This window comes from Pieris rapae, chromosome 11 (assembly GCF_905147795.1).
Source record: "Pieris rapae chromosome 11, ilPieRapa1.1, whole genome shotgun sequence".
In the NCBI taxonomy this organism is placed as follows: domain Eukaryota; kingdom Metazoa; phylum Arthropoda; class Insecta; order Lepidoptera; family Pieridae; genus Pieris; species Pieris rapae.
The window spans coordinates 3,134,013-3,155,158 of NC_059519.1; the positions used below are offsets into that span (position 1 = coordinate 3,134,013).

General features: G+C 30.4%; 4 protein-coding genes across 7 annotated transcripts in view; 1 reads left to right on the forward strand and 3 right to left on the reverse strand.

Moving 5' to 3' along the window:
- LOC110997392 (hemocytin) overlaps window positions 1-3,243 on the reverse strand; it is a 52,089-nt gene extending 48,846 nt beyond the window's left edge. The window contains exons 1-3 of the mRNA XM_022265532.2: window positions 3,087-3,243; window positions 2,496-2,684; window positions 2,254-2,300 (exon numbers count right to left, since the gene is read on the reverse strand). Coding sequence (XP_022121224.2) covers window positions 2,254-2,300; window positions 2,496-2,684; window positions 3,087-3,175 — 325 coding nt within the window. The 5' untranslated portion in view covers window positions 3,176-3,243. The remainder of the gene's footprint in view (window positions 1-2,253; window positions 2,301-2,495; window positions 2,685-3,086) is intronic.
- Window positions 3,244-3,567: 324 nt separating this feature from the next.
- On the forward strand, window positions 3,568-5,472 carry LOC123689535. The gene is made up of 3 exons (XM_045629958.1): window positions 3,568-3,693; window positions 3,875-4,030; window positions 4,846-5,472. The coding sequence occupies exons 1-3, from the start codon at window positions 3,649-3,651 to the stop codon at window positions 5,470-5,472; spliced, it is 828 nt and encodes a 275-aa protein (XP_045485914.1). The 5' UTR covers window positions 3,568-3,648.
- Window positions 5,473-5,527: 55 nt separating this feature from the next.
- Window positions 5,528-10,674, reverse strand: LOC110997397 (tumor protein p63-regulated gene 1-like protein). Of its 2 annotated transcripts, XM_022265543.2 has the most exons (6): window positions 10,375-10,674; window positions 9,921-10,125; window positions 9,487-9,663; window positions 8,982-9,110; window positions 8,271-8,404; window positions 5,528-7,998 (listed from the first exon to the last, which is right to left on the reverse strand). In XM_022265543.2, exons 1-6 carry the CDS (start codon window positions 10,571-10,573, stop codon window positions 7,796-7,798), a joined length of 1,047 nt encoding a protein of 348 aa, XP_022121235.2. In that variant the 5' UTR covers window positions 10,574-10,674; the 3' UTR covers window positions 5,528-7,795. The 2 variants fall into 2 exon arrangements, with proteins under 2 accessions (XP_022121235.2, XP_045485978.1); XM_045630022.1 differs by lacking the exon at window positions 8,982-9,110 and having other exon boundaries at window positions 10,375-10,673.
- Window positions 10,675-12,144: 1,470 nt separating this feature from the next.
- Window positions 12,145-21,146, reverse strand: part of LOC110997413 — a 32,454-nt gene continuing 23,452 nt past the window's right edge. The window contains exons 2-11 of one of the 3 annotated variants that reach the window (XM_022265566.2): window positions 17,212-17,271; window positions 16,836-16,974; window positions 15,559-15,689; window positions 15,129-15,238; window positions 14,919-15,064; window positions 14,410-14,617; window positions 14,045-14,086; window positions 13,923-13,973; window positions 13,259-13,375; window positions 12,146-12,902 (exon numbers count right to left, since the gene is read on the reverse strand). In XM_022265566.2, the coding sequence (XP_022121258.1) occupies window positions 12,785-12,902; window positions 13,259-13,375; window positions 13,923-13,973; window positions 14,045-14,086; window positions 14,410-14,617; window positions 14,919-15,064; window positions 15,129-15,238; window positions 15,559-15,689; window positions 16,836-16,974; window positions 17,212-17,271 (1,122 nt within the window). In that variant the 3' untranslated portion in view covers window positions 12,146-12,784. Of the gene's footprint in view, window positions 12,903-13,258; window positions 13,376-13,922; window positions 13,974-14,044; window positions 14,087-14,409; window positions 14,618-14,918; window positions 15,065-15,128; window positions 15,239-15,558; window positions 15,690-16,835; window positions 16,975-17,211; window positions 17,272-21,146 lie in introns of those variants that run through there. The other 2 variants (XM_022265569.2, XM_022265567.2) reach the window with 2 other exon arrangements.

The following is a 21,146-nucleotide window of genomic DNA, read 5'->3' on the forward strand; positions in this document are numbered from 1 at the left end:
AGTTTGTTTTTTAATTTTTATACTTTTTCAAATGTATTTAATACTATTCTAATACTCACTAAACTCAGTAAAAAAGATTATTGATTTTCTTGCAACTTTTTTTACCAGTATCAATTTCAATTAATCAAATAAGCTTTTAATGATTTTTTAAATTAAAATACATAGGTTAAATAGAATAAATAAATACTAAATATAAAAGTACGCGTATTTGAAAATTGTAAAAGATGTAATCGTGCTTTTACGTCAATTTATTGCCTGAAACCAGGCACTTCACTTAGAAATGTATTCAAGGAAATCGATATTTAGAAATGTATTCAAGGTACCTTCCCAATATATCTACAACTGTATCGTTTTCGTGCGTAGTAATATTAAATCTCTTTTAAAGAATAGTGACATTCACAATTGCTATTGTGCAATATATAATACAAGAAATAAGGGAAAACTTTTCCAGCTATCTTACAGGTTGCAGAAAATAAAGCTTAGTTTATGCTGCTATAACATGATTCCTAGTTAAATATTGGAACTGCTTTTCAACAGATTCAAAACACGAATTTTGATTTTGATTTGATTGATTTGCAAAATGCCTGTGACTGAACTACATATTATATACATTTTTCATCGGAACAAAAAGTTAATTTTACTAAGGTTTAGGGGTTTCACAACGTGAGGCCCATACCCTCCAATTTGATTGTCATTCAAAAATTTATTCAAATTCCTGGGAATCGTAAATTAAATTTTCATTATTGTTTTGAAAATTTACTTAGTGTGTGACGTTAACAATTTCCTAGTAATTTCTTCCTCAGTCCTATAACATAAGTTACTTAAGTAAACCATTCGCTTTTTAATATTAAAATTTGTAGTTGTTACATAAGAATTTTAAGGCTAAAGTAGGGCATGGGAAAAAAAAAGGGAAATACTAGTTTAGAGCCTTTAACTTAGTTTTAGCCTTTACGTTCAACAAGTGGTATGCTACAATCTTAAGTATTAGTAACCTAATTCTGTATTAGGCGTTGTTAGTTATAGTAATATATTTTTAAATTAAGGATTAAATTTTTTAATGCATCGGACTTAGGTAGATTATGTAAGCGCAGTTTGATAAGCTATATACTAGTTATAAATAGATCGCTACAATGACCATTTGAAGCCATTAGACAAAAATATTGCTATTAGAATAAATATTGATTTATATGGGATTTTTTACATTAAATTCTAACTTACAACTGGAATCTAGAAAAGGAAAGAGTATTGGAGATGTTGAATTTAGGTCCATTCTAAACCAAATATGATCTACATTTGCACGACAAGAATATTTGCAAACGGGTGCTCATCCCGAGCTCAAATAACCTTGGAATTTATAGATTATCACTTATAACGTAATATCCGCAGAGTGCTTCCGATGTATTCAGAACTTTGCAAATGTTATATAATCCACACTAAAATTATATTTCTTTTTTTGTTTTAGGTAACATCATTGAATCTGATTGGCAGCTCATGACCCTTTAATACATTTTTGAGTGTGAGACAAGGCAGACGAGACGATTCAAATAGATAGAAAAATCCATTGGATTCTCAAGCCTCTAGACCTACAATGCTCGCGTTTTAGGTATACATGTATTACAAATTTTTGTGCCAATAGCAGTTTCAGTATATTAATTCAGCCCGTGCTGGTTACAAATATAAGTTACACCGCAACTGTAATTCAGGATATTTTGATGTTTATTTGACACGCGAACAAATCGAGAAATACTCGTATTTATATAATGTAATTTAATTTGAATTAAAAACATCAAAATTGAAAGACATTATTGGAGCCTCCAAAATAGATTTATTGTTTTTTTTTTTATAGAACAGGGGGCAAACGGACAGGAGGCTCACCTGATGTTAAGTGATACCACCGCCCTTGACACTCTCAATGCCAGAGGGCTCGCGAGTGCGTTGCCGGCCTTTTAAGAATTGGTACGCTCTTTTTTTGAAGGACCCTAAGTCGAATTGGTTCGGAAATAGGTACTTCAGTGGGCAGCTGGTATTATTGTTTAATTAATCAAGCTAACAGTTACCTTTAATTTACAAAACGTAACAGTCTTACTGTATTAGATTTTATGTATTTGTGCTTCAGTTAGTCTACCGTTTGATAGATGCATTTTACTTGAATAAACAGAAATCAGTCATTTTGCCAGTAAAGAAATTTATTATTGATGCAGACATAAAAAAATCTCACTCGCTAAGATTAGGGTTTTTTTATAGCTCACTTACCGGTGTAAGCAGAGTTGGCGTTGCCGTAGAATTCCTTGTAATTTGGCCTGAAATATTTTATAATATTACTTAATTGAATTTCAGCTAATCATTATTACATAAGTGCCTTTATATTAAGGCAAGGCAACAGATATGAACTTTACAATTAGTAGGTATAAAGATATTGTCGCACACAGTTACTTGTATTTAGACACGCATATAATTCGAGATTCATAATAGAAACAAATGTAAAGAAAACTTACGCCATTCCTGAACTCTGCCACGACCTCCTCTCGCCATACGCAGTTTTAGTCCCAGCGGTCTTAGTGCCACTATAAGTCTTCCTAGGCACAGTTTTCGTTCCAGTGTACCTCCGAGTATACGGGGTTTTCGAGAATTGCTGGTTTTTCAAATACGCAGGTATGTATGCAGGTGCCTGTACATCGGCTTGGCTAAAGAAAGTATGAAAAAGGAATAATAATAATATTTATTTATTTCTCACAATAAATTACAAAACTTCATAACATGATATGTCACAGTAAAGTATCTAAATAATTGTCATTCTTCTTTGGAGTAATTGTTATTAATATTATAGCAATATACATAATATATATATAAGCAGGTAATGCCAAAAAAAATTTGAAATAAATTATCATTTTACGAAAAAGATCGTTATAGTATGTGTCCACTATACAATCTTCTCACTTCCCGCCAATACTTTTTTCTAAGTACTTAAAATATAAATTTTAAATCCGTGTCGTTTTTAAAGACAGTATATAATTATACATATAGCAGTAGAAAAAATGTATATTTTTATTAATATAATTAAAATCTTTTTAAATATTGAAACTTACGGATTTTGTTCACTAGAATAGATTCCATAGCCAGCATCTGATATCCATAGACTACATAAAAAAATAAATCCATGAAGGATTAAAAACATCTTGTTAATTTTTAATTAATTCCATTTATCAAAATACTAAATACAATCACCAGCTTGAAAATTTCAAGCTGTACTGATTTGTCCAAAAGTGTTATCATTCGTTTTATAAATCAGGAAATTCATACAACTGAATCCTTCTGATAAACAATATGCTTAATAGGGTTCTATATTTATCCGTTGCGGGTTCTCAATTACATATTTTCTATGTCCCAGCAGAATTTTAGAGTGATAATTTACATATATGTATACATAATATTTTAAAATGGTGCACTATAAACTCGTTTTAGCGTACCACTTTCTTCTATAAGCAAAATAAAAAAAGTAAAAGAAAGTTGGCGGGAACGTTAATGACAGTTGACAATGGCGTTCTCGAGTTTCCTTAATTGCTAACTCAACGGCAACGGGTACGTTACGTTGCTATAATTTTGGTTTTTCAATTCCATATAAAGCATATTAAGTGTTAAAGTTTTATAATGGTAGGACGTTCAAGGAAGAACAAATTGAGCAATCCTAAAGTTGTAAGTTTTGTTTACAATTGTACGAGTCATGAATTACTACCCTGTTATAATTACCATAAATATAATTAAATCTTATGAATGTATTTTACAGAAAATTAAAAAAAAAATGTTATGGATAATTAATATAATTTGCAACTATAGAAGTGTAATGAAGTAAATATTAATGATTGTTTTTATTTAGGCTAAGCAAATAAATGACAATTTATTAAAGATAAGCATAAGAACTGAGAATTATATATATAATGACGAACCTATGACCATAAGCGAAGCAAAGGAAATGAAATATGAGCTGAGTACCTATAAAAAACTAACGAAGAAAGATGTTCGCACTTTACAGGTAAATGCGGAGAAAATATATTCCAAACTCTTTTTTGTTTATGGTATTTCTTAACATTATGGTAAATCTGTAAATAAATACCTAATTATAAAATTTGATAGTAGTTTAAGGTAATTTAAATATATTTCCTTCAATTTTATAACTAAGTATATTTTGACATTTTCTTACACTGTAAATATATAAATTTAATAAATATCGATTCCAACTCACTTTACCGCCGTCATACGAAATGTCGCTGTGCTGAGAGGAGTTAGTTTGGAAGGAATTAATAAAAGAGGTTTAAATCGGTTTCTGAATCCTGATTGCAGAATACACCTGTGACCTCGCACTGCGTAGCATTCACTAAACACGGCTGCAGCCAATGGCAGGGTAAAGTGATTTGGAGTTCACTAAAAAAATAGCTAAGGGGTCGTTCAAGTATTAAGTAAGCGCCATTGGGGGGGATCATCTTTGATTTTCTTATTTATTTATAAATTGAACATAGTTAAATGAAAAGGAGAGCAACTGGCGGCCTTATCGCTTTCGAGCAATCTCTTCCAGACAAACACATTTACTTTATGATTACATTAACAGTAATTATTACTTTTTTTCACATATCGGTAACCCATACATTGTCTATGCTTGAAAACGAAACCCATTTTAAGGAATTCCTACAAAAATTAAAACGTTTATATACTATTATTTTTAAGAGGTGAGGAGGGGGCGGGGTATAAATTGCACTAAATCTGCTTACGTAATACTTGAAACGGCCCCTAAACAGCTCTATTGGGTTAAGGAAAGATTAGACAATAGTACTTACAACAGATCCTTTCTAGATTATTGAGAAACAAAATCGCCTCTTACAAGGAATTATTAGAGAGGAAGAAAATGTATTGAACGGAATAGTATGCCACGATGACAATCAACTTAACGACAACGTAGATGATGAAGACATACACATTTCTGTAGCAACAAATACAGTTGAAAAAGTTGAATCCAAAAGATCTTCAGACATCCATATAAATACCAGCATAGCAGGTTCCCCTACTTTTAATCTAGATCATACTCAATTAATTGGCACGTCAAATACCTTTGAAGCAACAAATTCCCCTACAATTAATCTCTCAAGCGCCGTAGTGAATACACTAACACGTTCCGATAACATCAAAACTGTCGATAATACACCAGAAACAATCAGTTTACCGTCTCAAGATGATTCTAACAATAAACAACTTGATGTCGATATATCTTTAGTTAAACAAAATACCAACATTGAACAAAGTCATCATTTACCTAAAAAGCGAAGAAACAACGCCAAGAATTTGTCTTGGATAGACAATATGAAATACGTTAGAGTCGTTGAAGATGATGAATTCGATCCTAAGCTATCGAATTTAGGAAAGTTTTGGGATAATTTTCAACTTCCTCAAGACTGGGACGAGAATGACTTTTGTTTTGAGTGATTATTTATAATATTAAACTTTTTTAAATAAAACTCACACCATTGATTTAAAACTTTATTTCAAAGACAATACCGAGATGAAAGATTTTTTATAATAATAGATTTACGAAATAAAATAACCTTATGTAGGCCATTAAAAACTAATTACTAGAATTTATTATTAAACATCGCACAGCCGATTACTAATCGAGTTTTCCCATATTAGTACTTGGTAACGTAAAGGAAATACACTGATTATAATTTCATAGAACTTTATCTAGGTCTAGCGTCGCTATACTCATTTTGCATAAACAATTTTACATAAAAAAATAATGTTCTTATTGTTAATAACTTGAACGTACATAAAATAATTTGACTATAAACAATATATTATAATTTAAATATCCTATGAGTTATGAAAGCTACCTTGGTTGAAGTTAAATGTATATGAATTCAACCTAGCATATTATAATTTTCCTATTTTGAGGTTTATGATTATCTCTTTCATAATTAATTTCATTGTAGTTATAAATTTTATTAGTACATAATAAGTGAAAAACATGTTCATGGAGCCCAATCCAACATCTAGTTGGTATTAATTCACGAATAAAATAAATATGTATCAATAGGTACATTTAACCTTGTAGTACCTCAAAATCACATTAATAATAACACTTTCGTTACATAACAATAACTCGAAACCGGATAAAAATGAAATAAATGGAGACAAAGGATCTATATGGGCAGTGTTAAAGCTTGTTTTACAATTGTAAAATCTAGATATTACGCGCCAGATGGCGTAGTAGTTTTTCCTAACATATACGCCACAATAGAATACTGTTTCTCTTCGATGAATAATCTTAGCTGGGAAGAGTGAAATGTCTCCTTTTTATACCTTTAATATTGTGTTAGTGATTTTCTTTACTATATTATTAATATAGAAGGGTTAATATTTTAATATATATATATATATTCAGTTAACAACAGTTACTTTCAATTAATAACATACAATAGTCTTTAATATAATAAATATTTGTAATCTGTAACCAATATCTCACGATTGACATGAGTTGTTTAAAATGATCAGTCATGTAGACAAGCTAGAAAGAAAATATGTCACAATAGATTTTTTTCCTATAACCTTCAGAGTATGTTACGAGCTTAATAATCCTGCAAGTATGATCTGAACAATGTCATATATAAATATGTAAATAATAAAAACCCGTACATATTATTGTAATTTTTTTAACTAAATAAATCCTAACAATATAAATGCTACATCTAGAATAACAATCAACAAACAAGCTACAACAGGTGGTAAGTTAAATGCATTTAAGCAAAATATGTAAATTTTTCAATCTCTATTAAATAACATATCTTAATTATTACATAATATTATTTTGTCATTATTACCATATTATTATTAATTCTAGGAATAAGTAACTCGACTATTTTCTTGTATTAACTCACTAACCCATACGCTACTACTCATACAATATTGATCTTTACAGATGAATGTATAATTGTTAGGTACAAATTTGCATTTACGTATACCTAAAACTTAAAAAAAATATTTAATAAATAATCTCTTTAATAATCCTTAATATGCGCGTAATTTTGAAAAGTAAATTGAACTAGCGCCAGAAGTGAGCTAGGCCATATGCGCATACCCATATATAACGACACTCAAGGGAATGTGCATATTTTGACGTTACAAAGAGTTGTCGTTATTTTTTTTTATATATCTCGCGATTTTAAGGCATCTTTGTGATAAAGCACGTTCAAGCAAACCAAAATTATAAACAAAAGAAATAATTTATTAGAAAATTCGGTACGTATGATGCCTATAGTCGAGTTTATTAAGAGACATAAAGAGACAAAATAACATACACAGCTCCCAATTTTTACTTATTTCGTCCACTTAAAAAGTACTTTTTATTATTAAATTGTCGTTATTGAGGAAGGACCGGAAGACATGCTTAACCAAAAAAGCCGAATTATTTCGAAGCTTAATGGGATGGTCGTTAAGTCGAGAAACGTTACATGCAGTTTCATCTCTTCTGCGACATATACATATATATGTATTATCAAAATGCTAAAACAGTAAATACTTTTAAGGGGCACACATTTTCTACTATGATATCTCTGCGCATGCCAGAAACAAGTTAAATATGTTTTGTACCAAATAAACTAGGTACTCTTATCGTGACCACTTGTAATAAGAAAATCCAATACTGATGTATATTGTACCAATGTAAGATTAATAAACAATACTTTTCAATGACTAAGCCAATTTCTAATTATATATCTAGGCATACCAATTTAACAATCAAAACTAAAATGAACTAAAAGCTGAACTTTCCTCTCACTTTGAAGAAACCCATGCTTGTCTTGTTATGGAGAAGAGAGGCTAATCCAAGGTACGATTGTATCACAATAGGTGAATGATGTATACAACAAGCGCTGCTGGGTATATTTTCAATGGCCCGTTGAAGTTTTTGAGCAAATGTCTCCATGTCAAATGTTGATCTCTCTTCTATGTTGCCATCTGGAATAATATTTATGACATACACAAAAATAACAGATTTAAATGACTAATATTAATTGGAACTGTGTGTGCACTCTATAAGTGTTTATTTTTATTATTGTTCCATATTATGGTTGCCTGGAATAAATCGCTTGTTAGCGATAAGGCCGCCCGTTTCCTAATAACGAATGTAACTGACTTACTTGGATATGAATAATAATGGATCTAGATAAGATCATATTGTGTGCGTGCCATAGGCATGTGTGCATAAGGAGAAGGTGCATAAATTATACCTCTGTGCCAATATATTGGATGCGACGCAAAGGTTATAAATGGCACTTCCTGACTAAAAGGATTCCATAATGTCTTCAGTGGCAAAGGTTCTCCCTTGTTCCACATCATCCGAACACCGCGGAGATTTCTTTCTCTGAAAAAAAAAATAAAAAAAACCATAGGATAATTATTAACTAACTATACTACATCCACTATTTTATTAGAAGATTTTTTCAAAATGCATGCAAATCATAATTATCATTCATCATTATGTTATGTATTAAATTAATAACTATCATAGATTATTCTATTATGAAACGAAAATACATATATAAATTTAACTACATTTTCATTATGTACAACATGCAATTAGATTTAAACATAGCTAAGCTTGACAAATCAAGAAATAAGAATATAATTTGATATGCTTTTTTAATATTACATTATTAATACAAAGAAGAATTTTTTTAAAGTGTAAAAGGCAAAAAAGCACTATGTAGCTTATGACAAAGTATGATTAATGTTATTAATGATTTATTTTGACAACAAAAAGAAATCAACCAGAAGACCACACAAGCTTGCTATCTATAAAGAGTAATACATATTAGTTTCAATATGGAAGTCAAAAGATAAATTATAATTAGTGCATGTACAGTTTCCAAAACATAGTAATGGTTATAGATATGGTTAAGCTTGTAAAAAAATAGCGCGTCTACAGCAACTCAAAGTACCTAGGTTCAAAGTATTTGGGATCAAACGGTTTAGTTTCATCATCTGTAGAGGTTGGTCGGCGGCAAAGTCGATCTATCACGCAGTCTTTAACAACCGTTGTTACACCAGTTGCAATACCATTTAGTCGACTACAATTTGTTAGAAGGTTAATATATAAAATAATATATATAGAAAAAAATTGGTAATTTTTTTAATAATTTATTTTAAATTTTACAGATTCAACCTTAATAGGTAGATCAATTAATAGTATTTTGCTAGTAAGTGGGTTGGTGGTCTTATACTTTATTAACATTTAAGAGCCTAGCCCTCATCTTAGCAATTGCAGCCTATATTTGCATCTTTAATGAAGTGGCTAGGTGTGAATCCTTGCCACACTGGTCCAAGAACTGTTTTTTTAGATAAACTGAGTAATATAAATTTTCCTAAATTCAAAATGCTTATTGGTTATACACTTACATATGACAAGGCTTGTTTTCAAAAATAGAATAGTAAAAGTTAACTTACGGAACAAGACTTGAAGGTGGATACACCAGTTCTCCTATTACCACAGTATCTAAATCATCAAGATATGTTTTCCTGAAGTCCATTTGTTTCATAGCAATAAAATCATATTTGATTATCATAACAAGCCGTGATGTTAGCAGCACAATCCTTTCTTTTTCATTATCCCATAGTGTTATCCTATAAATATATTAGTCTAGCAAATTCTTAAATTCATTTCATTGCTATAAATCAAATTACATTTGTACATATGCTGATGGACTTACTCATAATGACACCTTAATTTGTTTATATTTCTATGGAACCTTCAGGTTTCAGACTAAGTTGAATTTCATTTAAATATGTATTAAAAATTATAGTATCAACAAAATATGTGCACTAAAGTGTAGAACATGTAATTTTATAGACATTATTTGTATACATGTGAAATATCTTACTCAGTTAAGAGCCATGATCCCAAATATTCACCATCTTCAGGAAATAAGAGACCAGTGATACATTCTTGAATAGCATTTTCAACAACACCCTTTCGGAATGTAAAAAAGTCTTTGATATTCTCTTTATCAAATGGTACATCATAACGCGGATATACAGTTTGTGGTTGCTCGGCATTATCATTGTTTGATGTACTCTGACGAGCATCTTTAACAAGAAAATTTAATTTGTACAGTTAATAAACAACAGTGTGTATTTGTGAAATATATAAGAAGAGAAATAGATCATTAATTAAGTAAGACTTGTAAATATTATCTAAAGTTTTACCTAATGTACGGTACTTTAAAATACACTGAAATACATAGAAAACTAAAAATCAATAATGTTGATTTAATAGTGATCTTAGGAATTAGCTGCTCAAAACTTGATAGCATAAAATCTTATAGTATTAATTACCTGCAAAAGAAGATGCAGATGATGATAGAGAATCAGCGCCCGATAACACCGATGGATTAACACTTATCGGTGTTTTGATTTTATTATGACTTTGAGTCGCACCTCGGGCTCTGCTTTCAGAGTTCTCCACGTTATTTTCTGTTGATAACTGTAGTGTACCTCCACGGAATTCCATACCGTCTTCCATTAAATCACTCATTTTTTAATTAATCGCCTTTTAATTAAGTATTGAAATCAAAACAATCTTTGCTAGAAGTTAGAACTGAATCCATTTACAATTTACAATAATTTAATGTTCGAAGACATCCCCTGTCGGCTGTCATTGTTTGTCAAGACTCAAGTGTCTGCTGTCAAGGCGAACTCGATGATTCTAAATTAATATGCTAGAAAATTATAATTGAACAATATTCGAAAATACCCGACTTTGTATTATATTATAAAAAATTTAGAAACAATCATGTTATGTATATTGAATTTGGTATTAAAAGTACCTACAACTGTAACTTGTTTTAGTCATCCAAGCATAGATGAGAGAAAAAACTAAAAGTTTTTATTGAAACGCAACTATATAACTTTGAGCAAAACTCGATATAAAAAATTAATTGCTGAAATGTAATTGTTTTACGCCTTCTGAAATATTAATGTGAGTAGTTCGAACGAGATTGAACTATTCACAGTATACGGCGCAAACAAAGTCATAAAAGAATGTAAGTACTTATCGAAAAAGTTGGTGTTGTAGTTATAGATCAAAATGCATCGGTTGTGTTATATAATATAAACACAAGTACAAAACAAAGCAAATTAAGACTTTGATGTGGAAAAAAAAACTGCGTGTAATTATATCAGGGTCTAGAAACAAAATCATTTTTTGACAGTAGTGACCCATTAACGATAAATAAATTTATCTGACAATGACATAAGCTCACGCTTGATACGTTACGATACGATGACCATCATTTTCAAATAATTTTTTTGGCGGCAGTGGATGACCCCTGTCGCGACTCTGCGGCAAGCATTTCGCGCTTTAGCGAATATTTCTATACATTGTCGTCTGTATAACTGATGATTTAATAAACATGATAATAAATGCATATCTCATTATAAAACATATAGTTGTTTCATTGTTACAAAATAAATAACATCATCACAGGTGGGTAAGTAAAAGATATCTACATTTTAATTGTTTGTTATTATACAAGCATTAAAACTATAAATTCATATTTAAAATAAATTATTATAAATCTCCAAGGCACAGTTTTAGTTTTAGTAAAAATATTACCACGTTTTCTTTATACACAATAATCTAAATTCAGTAAGTTAAAAAAGCAAGTTGGAAAAACATAAATTATTATTGTTCCTTCACCATTCTTTAACTAATAAGTTCTCCGCTGTTTAAAAAAGCTGAAACAACCAGTATTTTAGTTTATTAGTTATCGAAGAAATTATTTTAAAAACTTATGTTCATTATTAAAACTGAACATGAAAATTAAATAAGAGACTGTTGAATTAAAATATTCGATTGACTCTATAAGTATCCAGGACAACATATTCAATGCCCTGCTGTTTAATTAATTAATTTATAAACTCATAATAAATAGATTCACTATGTGGTTGAATTATAAAAAAAAAATTATTTAATACGTGGGTAATTAATATATTCAATGGTTTCGTAAAAATAAAATACTATGTAATATTTAAATCATTTAATTTACAATCATCTTAAAACGTAAAACTTTAATAATAACGTTATTTCTGGCAGCAATTTAATGAAAATATTCATATATATACAACTGTACAAAAATATTTTAATTATTACAGTAAAATATATTTTATACCTACATATCAATATGATGATATAATGAGATTAGTTCTTATCTACTCCATTTATTTAAGATTTTCTATAGAATATATAAATAGTTGAAGGAAAAAGGTTTTTTTTTGTTTTGACTTACATTAATAATAATATTAATTACCAAAGAGTTTGGCGAAACTATTTATCGAGGCTGTTTATAAAACTTAGACTTTGCTCTATGGCGATCTATGGTGACGCCAAACATAGGTCAGATATTGTTCTGTTTAATTTATGATTTTGAAAATGGAATCTTTGTGGCCTAAGAATCAAATCTTTACAATGTTAAAAATATGTTATACTTCACGTCTGTAACTTACCCGAAGTCTAAATATTTTCGAGTTCTTTATTAATTCAGCCTTCGGCAGTTTGAATAAATTGATATTTATGTTTAATAAAGGCCACATCAAAGGTAACATTTGGAATATTTACATTCTTCGTTGCATTGAAAGACTATTATTGCTAGTTAAAGATGTTATAAACATTTCATGTATTTATGAGAGTTATGAGATAAGACTGAGAGTTGTTCTGTTGTTATCACCTTTAATGCTTTTAATGGTTTCAATAACAAAGGCACTTGTCCCTAGGACAACGGGGTGGGTACACGATACATAAGTCCATGCAGTACACATCAGCTCCGTCTCTCCCTTCCCATTCGCCGATGGATTCGCAAACTTGTCTGCAAACAAAAAAAAAACAATTATAAAATATTTCGAATAAAGAACAAATATAACAAGAATCTAATAATGTCCAAGAAAGGATTCAACCTCGTGTCTGTCTTATTAGAGATACTATTATAAAAAATTAATACGCCATCATTTCTTTTTTTATTAACAATCTTATCATACAGGACTGTCTCCCAACAGATTCGTGTTCCTATTATTAACTCTTCTTCCTTTGAACTTCACCTAGCCGAGCAAACGTTTTGGCAATTTTAAACTATGCAATAGTCATTGTCAAAATCTTCGGTTGTCCAGCTGATTTAAAAAAACCAGATACATAGATATATAAGTAGAATGTCGTGTTACTACTTACGGGCAATGACATAAAGCATCGGGGCAATTTGGCGGGTATCGAAGGCAATTGGTTTGACACCAATTCTGCATTCCTGGCAGCATACGGAAACCATCTGAGGGCAGGCACACTTGATCTCTGAAATTATAAAACATAGTAATTGTTAATTGCTTGTTGCTTGTGCAATAAACACACTATGTACCCTTTAGTTTGCTGTTTTAAATACAAACATTGTATCTGGCGTAGTTTATAAAAAATAAAAATTATATGAATTAGATGGAAAAAATGTTCTATGAAATGGATTAGGGCAGCACAGAGCATAATAATTAATTATATTTTTATTTGTGTTTTTACTTTACTGAATGGCAACGCACAAGCCTTCTGGCAGTGACTGTTCCTGGTTATACTAATAGTAGAATTATTACTTTACTTCAGATTATGATACAGATAGTTATGGACGAAATAAACAAAAAATGTGTCCTAACGTTCTTTGTTAAATTAGAAATTGAAATCATAAGAATACTTTTCCATTAATTGTTAAACACGTTTAAAGTAGTTAACAAGACAGTACATATTACATATATTAATGTCACATACACAAAGTTAGTCACATTCAAACTACAAACACAAATAAATTATTTACAGTACACAAAGCAAAACAACTCCCACTAGTGACCGTAAATACCTAATTATTATAGGTGGACCTAGATTTCCTTCTAGGTCTGAAATATCATTGCTGAAAGAAAAATACATAATGTAGTGCGATGTCATATAATAAATAAATAAATTATTGCTGAATCATGTTACCTAACGTCTTGCAATTTTTCCTTGTACAAACTTTTGTATTGGCTGAAATATTAAGCATAGTAATTAAATATTATAGGATAGCAGTGAAATATAAATACGAGTGTTTGATATAAATGTGTGGTGAAAATAGTTTTTTTAATACATCTCTTTTTAGAACATCATGATCAAGTTTAACTTAAAACTAAAAAGTTAGTCAAGTCTAGCCTATATAAGTATATAAAATCGATTTGAACTGGATTACATATGAACCAAGTTATCGCTAGTAAGTGAGATTCAAAGTTTAAATAGAACTGCAATCGTAAATTTATTAATTCAATGTATTCATATGTACATTTTTGAATCTGCTTAATTTTTTTTTATCGCACCTGACGACAAGAGGATAGATGTTCTGTGGCATACTGTAATCCCTGTAGTACAACAAGTATGGATTGTCCCGTCGAAGGTCTCCGGCGAATGCTGGCGGTAGGCCACCCGTACTGGTGATAATGCTGATATCAGCACAGTTCCTGAATGTTTCAGAACGTCCGCATCCTACCGCTTCTGTACCGTTCGGACATATACCCCACATATTGCCTGGAAATATAATAGAACAATTCTTTTTGTTATGTTAATGACCCAAGGTCAATTTTTGAATAAAATTGTGTTTTAGTAGGAAAAAAAATAATCAGTGATTCCAGCCAAGTTTTACTTAAAATTACGTATAACATTGATATGTGGAATCAAGCTAACATTTGACGTCTTTACTATCAAAACTAGCAAAATTAACGTTTGAATCCCATGGACAACGCGGTTCCTTCTGGACTATATTAGGAATAAATTGGTTACGTTGACTATGTATGTGACAATCTAAACCTAAATTATAACAAAAAGTTACCTGTATAGTATGTCCATTGAAGCACGCATTGTGTACACGTAATGTAGGCTGGTAATCGAACTCTATATCTGAACACCTCTTTCTTTGCCGTATCCAGAGGAATGAGGAACCTATCTTCTCGTGTGCCTGACACGTACAAAGGATACCTGCAATTAATACAAGTTTGTAACATGCTCCTGTCTTTGGCATTTTTTTGCTTAAAGCAAATACCTGTCAAAGCATTCCTGTGTAGCTTCTTGCTTAGGGTTGTTGTTGGGGCACAATTTCATAACAAACGTGCCGAGATGATTTGCTGTCAGCTCGATTTCCACTTCGATTTCCTGAAAAACGAAATCTTAATTTTTATCATACTGCCGTTTTAACAAAACTAACTTTTTGAACTCCTGTTTTTTCGAATATGATTACGAGACCCGCAATTTTACCCGCGTGGAATTCGTGTGAATTTATCTCTTTATAAATTTTCGTTATATTTAAGTAAATTTAAATAAAATGATAATCATAATCGAGTTAATTGACTTAGTGTAAACTATACTGGAATACACTTGAATGATACTATATAGTGATCATATAGGTATGTTCAAATGTTTCAAGAGAAGTTCAAGTACACAGAGCAATCATTTACTAATATACAGTAATTCACCTGTCCAACGCTATAGTGTCGTGTAATAATCCCCTTGCCATACATCCCGCCAGCCTCATGGGGTCGCGGTTCTGTGATGTGGTCCGCGTCGCCGCACACGCCGCATCTCCCCTGGTTCTGTTCCCACTGGACTGAACATACGCTACATCAGCCAACAACCACATTGTTAGGTCCATGTTGTACGACTGGTACAACATAGGACAATTCATACTAAATCGGTTTTCAAAAAGATAATTTGTAGAGTAGTATGTAATATGTGGAAAATAGGACCTCTATCTCTGCTTAAACGAGTATTATGACTTTTAATACTTTGAAGTGTTTAATTTAAATTTTAACATTCCAAAAGCCTTTAAAGTGGCAAAAACTTTAATACCCATTCATTGTATGCAAGATCCTATTGAATTTCATCAAATAAAGTGACGTAAGTATTCTTAGAATGTTTGTCATAAGAAAAACCTGACGAGTTGTGAACGACCGTATAAGTATGTACATAAGTATAGGCAAACAGCTTTAGTGATTAGTAACTAAGCGAACTTACCTGAATTTATGAATAGGAAAAATATATATATGAAAACACAAAACAATATTTTTTTAAGAATATTTCGATTAATTCGCATTAAGTTCATCTTTATATCTGTGTGATGCAGCTAAAATAAAAACATAAACCACCGAAAACGGAAAACTTGAAGATTATTATAACTATGAAGTGATTTATCATAAATTCTGAGTTATCCACTTTACGTATTTACAAATCGCAATCGCGTAACTTTTCTAACAATATAGAGTTCGACCATAGTCTAATTCAAATGTGTTTATGCATCTTTAGCTTAATATTCGTCTAATATAATCGTCTCGTCGCCATCTAAGCGTGAACAATATATACGCATACTAAAATCAAACATGTTTTTGAAACAACTTAGGGAATACTTACATATATGTATCATCATAATCGCTTCAACGAACACTACCAGAAGTTGATGGGAATCTATTCTAACTTAGTAACATGAAGCGTTGTTAAGCGTGTGTTGCTTAGACCTACGTTGCTTAGGTCGTAAGACGTGAGCCATGTTTTGCATCAATGTCATTTTCTTTAATAATACAGAGAATGGAAAGGGAAACCGTGGAGAGGTCGAAACGTGGTATGGTAGACAGAGAAAGCTGATCAGCTACTCATAAAGAAAACTTATTGTTTAAACCAAAATTATTAATGGGTATTAATCATTGCAGCGCCATTGGACTACTATTTAAAACCTGCGTAATATTGTATAAAAACTGACCTGCATATCCTCCACAGAATAATTCGTTGTCGTTATAGTTGACAGGATTCGGGAAACCGAAACGCCACATAGAATTTCTTGCGGGAGGGTCCATCAGTCTCCCGTGGCCTTCAGCGCCACGATGACCACTGCCCAACATCTGCAATACATGTCATTTATATTAAAATAAAAATTCATTTATTAGCCTCAGTCATATGTATAGCCAGAGGTTGTGTGCCACGTATGTAAATCATTCAGGGATCAGGAATGGAAGGCTAATCTTTAAATAGCAGTTCTATTATGTTGACTATTCTATTAATAATATACCGCTTGATAACTGCGCTGACGAAAGATAGATCTTTAAAAAATACTACTTGTCAATAGAAAATATACTCACTTGTAATAAAAATATCCATACGGTTAGGAACGACGGATCACTGCGCCTTTTAATAAGCATCTGTAAAGAAAGAAACATAATGATAAATTTTACAATAATTTGTTCAATATATAAAATAAATTCATGTAAACGTTGATAAATAAAAAACTACTCAACAGTGACAATTAAGGAAGAGCGTTAAATATTTTATGTTTCTTTATGAGCATTTAACTTTAATAATGATCGGATCTTCGTAATAAGTAAATCACTGTAAGTAGTCTGTAAGCGTAAATAATTATAAATTTCACAACTGTTCATTGTAAATTATTTATAGCGCTCGAGAATATAAATTATTTATCTTTTGGAATCGTAACGTAACGTTTAAAAGATTCAATTGATTTCAGTTGCCGTACTATTGGTGTCAAAACGTTGTATTTGTTTATTAATTATTTCTTTGTAGGCAGGCATGTTGGAGATCAGTAATTCATAAATTAATAATGAGACGCGAAGCTTTCTTAAAATGCCAGATGTTCGTTGTGAAATTATAAAAGAATTATAATTTCACAATGAACTATAAATTATAGACTTTCCTATACATTTATGGAAGAAAGCTTTTAAAGTTTAAGAACTGTTTTCTGTATATTAAGTCCCGTTTTATCGGTTTTAAAAGTATTAAAGTCAACTTAATCTCGATTGATTTAACCAGTTGCTGCAAATAAGGGAAATTTATTTACGCTTTTTTAACATCAATTTATTTTGTTTTAAGTGCATGTGTTGAGACTGCTTCAACATATATTAAAAATAAGTACTAACTGTTATTCTACTACTCTCTATGTACTGAGTATATTCCCTGTTTTGCGTAATAGAAAGTATTTTTAACCAGATGAATGAAAACATATCACTTAATAGTTAATATGCAAAGCACTTTATTGTCAACTTTTAGGATATCTCTATTTCTAGATAAACTATTTCAAAATAGTCCATATCATCCAGTTATACAAAAAAATACAAACATTTTACTGTTGAATAAGACATTATTCTTTTAATAGTGTTTTATTTCTAGGTATAAATGTACAGTGTCTTTAAATCAATTCTGCTGTTGACCTCAACTATTTCTATTATGAAGTCACGATCATGGTTAGAGCTTTGACCTCCTTCATTAAGTAATCAAACGCAGGTTAGTCAATGACCCGTAATAGTCCTATGACGAATGTTAACATAGTCTTAAGACTATGTCTATTAAATAAATAATTCAAGTTTATCTGAAGTATATTTGTTTCCATTTCTAACATACGAGACGAGATTGCATTTCAATGTTTAATTATCAATATTCAAGATTTCTTTGTTATTATAAAATATTTTATTTATTATTTATTTTTCAAGTTAAAGATTTACAGTAAGTTTCTATTTTACATTAAAAGTAATTTAAGGCTTGAACAGTGTTCAAATCGGTCAACTAGGGCTAGTTTAAATTAAATTGTTGGAAGAACTGTCGCTCATATGCATTTGAAAAAAATATATATTGTGGTTTGAAGCCTACTGTATCGATTGATAAAATCAAAAAAGATAAAAGCTATACCAATTTCCCAAAAAAAATTTACCATCGAACCGTAGATTAGACATAAATTACAAATTCGCTCCAAAACGGTACAATTACAATACTATAAAATACATACATAATAATAGTGCATATTTATTTTTATCCTCTATATAATCCTTATGCTCATAGGACTTTTGTAATGACAATACGTATGTGACTATCTATTCGTATTAATCAAAAATCACTTAAGCACATATATAAGTATGTGCAATACTTGGTTCGTTTCCCTTTTAAACGAAATAAAAAAATTGTAAGGAACAAAGCTTGGACAACTAACTTAGGTATACTACTCTTCTATAAAATAACCACAATTACAAATTTATATAGCTGAGACAGCCGACGGGCCAAGTTAAAATTTCTTAGCAAAAGGGCGAATGACCTTAAACAATTCCTGAAACAATTTTTTATAAATTCAAATTTAAATTAAAAAGTCATTTATTCACGTAGGTAACAATGAACGTCAAAAAAAGAAATATACATTAAATGCGTCTAATTTTACATTTACTGCCAGTTTAAATCAAGGGCGTAGAACGGAAGAGAAGAACTGGCAATAAACTCTCCGCCACTCTTTTTAATTGCCAAGATTTTCTTTTACACAACGTTTGTAAGGAGCTGTAATCATTACACCATATTCCATATGACATCTTGAGTAATCAAGAATAATAAAATAAATTATAAAAAATAAAGATTTGTCATCTATGAGCAGGAGGAATGGTGAAATAGGAGCACGCACTTACATTATCGTGAGAACAACATACATACACGAATTCAAGTCACCACAAGTAGCACCCGTTCACGAGTATGACGCATGACCAGCCATCGGCCCCCTCGCCATATTTTAGGGAGAGAGACAACCCGACGCATGGACGACGTCATAAAATGTTACATGCTTCAAAACACAGTATTTAATTATATTAACCCAATTCCTATTTAATACAGCTATTATAAATCTTATTTTTATCTTGTAGGACATGATTTTTACACATAAAAGTCACTAAATGTTTTTTATATTCAGACTTGAATAGTTTTCATGTTTGCTGTATTTAAAAAATTATTTAAATAGCATAGCTTGGTTTATTTCATTCCTTTGAGTAAATTGATGAAACCGCTTCTACATTTACTTTTAATTCAGTAAACAACTAGTTTTAAAGGAAACCGTTTTTTTAATCGTATTCTAAATGTCCTTTGAGAATGAAGTTTAATTTACCAATAAATTTGACGTAAGTGTGTATTTACGTCAGTGGTTGGTAATGAAGAGTTTAATAATGTAATAAGATACATACATACGCTTTATACATAAATTCTTTTGGTTTTAAGGTTTTAATAAAACATTTTTTAATGAAAATACTTTTAAAATCTGTCAATATTTTATACGAAAATAATAAAACGTCGTGTTATCGACCTATAACCAACTTTACGTACTCAATTATCTGTTGTTTGTGGAAATGAAAAATAACAGCTGACTTATACTTAATGATTTTGATCTTTTGTTCTGATAGACGAGTAAGGTTATATGATTAAACTCGAATTACATTACTACTACTTAGTAGTACTTACATACATTTTTAAATTTAGCTAAATGGCTTATTCAGCTATTCTTGTTAATAGTGGACTAGATCTGTATTAAAATTATGTTTAAATAATTATAAGTTTACAATAATACATAACTTCAATTCGTTAAAAAAGTGGTTTTCTTTAGATCTGTATTATTAACATCTGATTATTAACATCTGATTATTAACATCTGATTATATTAGAATTTTTTACTTTGAGTCTTTCCACCAACTTGGATTTTGTTCCCCTTTGAGTAGCGACTCTTGGGCCTTGGGGTTCCAGTGCTCAGACGCTATTTGAAGATTTAAGTTGGCATCTGGCAAATAGTACTGGTGACCCCAAAGCTGGTGTTTCCTCTCCAACAAGGAAATGCTGTCAGTGTTAAAGGTTTAAATTTTTAAAGGTACAAGTTTAATTACATTTAAACTTTGTTTTTAAAATTGTTTTAGTTTTATATTTATTAATTTTTACTTATTGAAATAAATATAATATTCATTCTTTAGTATAGTTAAAGATATATAAAACTGATTTAGTATTTGTGATAAACTAGACATACTGCGGTTCTGGACAAAAGATGTTGTGCAAAAATTGTACACCCACTAATTAATGGTCATTCCAAATTACTTGTCCGCGGCTGATCCTAATCTGCATCAATTTATCAAAAGTTAATAGCTGTATCTTCACATTACTGGTACACTTTAAATACCATCCCATCCATATTTGGGTAAAAGACCTTATGAAATAACGATAACTTACACTGATAGAGTAACGTACCATTTAACGACAATTTTATGGGCTACTG